Here is a 2,535-nt window from a genome sequence, read left to right as displayed (position 1 = left end):
ATCATATTCACTAAAGAACTTAATTTAGCCAGTGACATGCTGATGTTTATAGGACTTTGATATATGCAAGATGGCTACCACATTATAAGAATGATTACAATGCTGTAAAAGGCTTTGAGATGTTTGGTGCAGAAAATGTTCTTTCTTTTTGGAATATACAGCAGACCTACCCTCCATCTCTGGACTCGCTTCAGTTGAATTTCAGTTTCAGAAATGTAAGCCACCAAGTCATAGAGTCATACAGCACAGGAAAATACCATTTGGTTCGACTAGTCCACGCCAGCTATGTTCCCAAACTAAACTAGTCCCATCTGCCTGCACTTGGCCTATATCCCTCCAAACCTTTCCTATGCGTGTACTTATCCAAATGTCTTACAAATGTTGTAACTGGACCCGCATCCATCAATTCTTGTGGAAGTTCATTCCACACACGAGCCACTCTTTGTGTAAATAAATTGCCCCATTTATTTTATTAAATCTTTCTCCTCTCACCCTAAAAATGTGCCCCCAATCTTAAAATGCCCCACACTGTGGAAAAGACACCTGTCGTTTATTTTATCTATGCTCCTCCATGGTTTCACAAAGCTCTATAAAATCAGCCCTTAACCTCCTAAACTCCAGTCAAGAAAGTCTCAGCCTATCCAGCCTCTTCCTATTACTGAAACCCGCATTCCCAGCACTATTCCAGTAAATCTTCTCTGAACCATTGCAAGCTCAATATTTATTCCAAGATAGTAGCTGAGTAAAGCTCCTGAGCTAGAGCACATCTGCTTTGACCATTTCTCTTTGTTCTTTCCTCACTTTTTTCTCTCATTTAAATTTTTTTTACTCACTACTTACCTTTTGGAGTGAGTTTGCTCGTGGAGGCTGTGGCAGCAGTGGCAGTGGCTGGGTGCCCAGAACAGCTGGAGGCTCGGAGCAGCTGGCGGCCTAGAGCAGGGACTTTGCCAGTGGTCCATGGGGCTGTTGATGTGCAGAGGCAGTGCTCTAGCAGTTGATGGCATCGTGGAAGTGGCTGGAGACCCAGAGTGGCTGGGGGACTGGAGTGGCTGTGGGCCCGGATTGGCCAGGAGCCTGGAGTGGCTGGAGACCCAGAGTGGCTGGGGGCCCAGAGTGGCTGGGGGACTGGAGTGGCTGGAGGACTGGAGTGGCTGGGGGACTGGAGTGGCTGGGGGCCCAGAGTGGCTGGGGGACTGGAGTGGCTGGGGGCCCAGAGTGGCTGGGGGACTGGAGTGGCTGGGGGACTGGAGTGGCTGGAGGCCCAGAGTGGCTGGGGGACTGGAGTGGCTGGGGGACTGGAGTGGCTGGGGGACTGGAGTGGCTGGGGGCCCAGAGTGGCTGGGGGACTGGAGTGGCTGGGGGCCCAGAGTGGCTGGTGGACTGGAGTGGCTGGGGGACTGGAGTGGCTGGAGGCCCAGAGTGGCTGGGGGACTGGAGTGGCTGGGGGACTGGAGTGGCTGGGGGACTGGAGTGGCTGGGGGACTGGAGTGGCTGGAGGCCCAGAGTGGCTGGGGGACTGGAGTGGCTGGGGGCCCAGAGTGGCTGGGGGACTGGAGTGGCTGGGGGACTGGAGTGGCTGGGGGCCCAGAGTGGCTGGGGGACTGGAGTGGCTGGGGGCCCAGAGTGGCTGGGGGACTGGAGTGGCTGGGGGACTGGAGTGGCTGGGGGCCCAGAGTGGCTGGGGGACTGGAGTGGCTGGGGGACTGGAGTGGCTGGGGGACTGGAGTGGCTGGAGGCCCAGAGTGGCTGGGGGACTGGAGTGGCTGGGGGCCCAGAGTGGCTGGGGGACTGGAGTGGCTGGGGGACTGGAGTGGCTGGAGGCCCAGAGTGGCTGGGGGACTGGAGTGGCTGGGGGACTGGAGTGGCTGGGGGACTGGAGTGGCTGGGGGACTGGAGTGGCTAGGGGACTGGAGTGGCTGGGGGACTGGAGTGGCTGGAGGCCCAGAGTGGCTGGGGGACTGGAGTGGCTGGGGGACTGGAGTGGCTGGGGGACTGGAGTGGCTGGGGGACTGGAGTGGCTGGAGGCCTGGAGTGGCTGGGGGACTGGAGTGGCTGGGGGACTGGAGTGGCTGGGGGACTGGAGTGGCTGGGGGCTCAGAGTGGCTGGGGGCTCAGAGCGGGGACTTTGCCAGCCTGTAGTGAGGCGGTTGGTAAGCCCAGATGGCAGTTGGCAGCGAGATGGCAGCACGGAGACACGGGCAATGAAGATCGAGTGAGTGCAGGAGAGACCCCGGGCCCTCATGGGAAAAGCTCTGTGTGGACTGACTGCAGGCCCATGGTGAAAGAAGGACTGTCATTTGGAAGTTTTAATTTTATTTTTTATTTGCTACTTTACACTGAGAAGAACTGTATTGTTGAACTTTGACCTTAAAGTCATAGAGTAATAGAGCAGGGAAACAGGCTCTTTGGCTCAAACTGGTCCATGGTGCCCACTCAGCTAGTTCCAATTGCCTGCATTTGGTTTATATCCCTCTAAACCCTCCCATCTATGTACCTATCCAAATGTTTTTTAGGTGTTGCAATTGTACCTGCCTC

The 2,535-nt window shown here is 55.9% G+C and overlaps 1 protein-coding gene across 1 annotated transcript; it reads right to left on the bottom strand.

Annotated features, from left to right (window-relative positions):
• Nucleotides 1–832: 832 nt before the first annotated feature.
• On the bottom strand, nt 833–2,242 carry LOC132828119 (uncharacterized). Its single transcript, XM_060845028.1, has one exon. It carries the CDS (start codon nt 2,240–2,242, stop codon nt 833–835), a length of 1,410 nt encoding a protein of 469 aa, XP_060701011.1.
• Nucleotides 2,243–2,535: the final 293 nt, after the last annotated feature.

The sequence above is a fragment of the Hemiscyllium ocellatum genome, chromosome 26, assembly GCF_020745735.1.
Source record: "Hemiscyllium ocellatum isolate sHemOce1 chromosome 26, sHemOce1.pat.X.cur, whole genome shotgun sequence".
Lineage (NCBI taxonomy): Eukaryota > Metazoa > Chordata > Chondrichthyes > Orectolobiformes > Hemiscylliidae > Hemiscyllium > Hemiscyllium ocellatum.
Note: the sequence above shows the minus strand (reverse complement) of the source record. Positions and strands in the feature narration are given on the sequence as shown.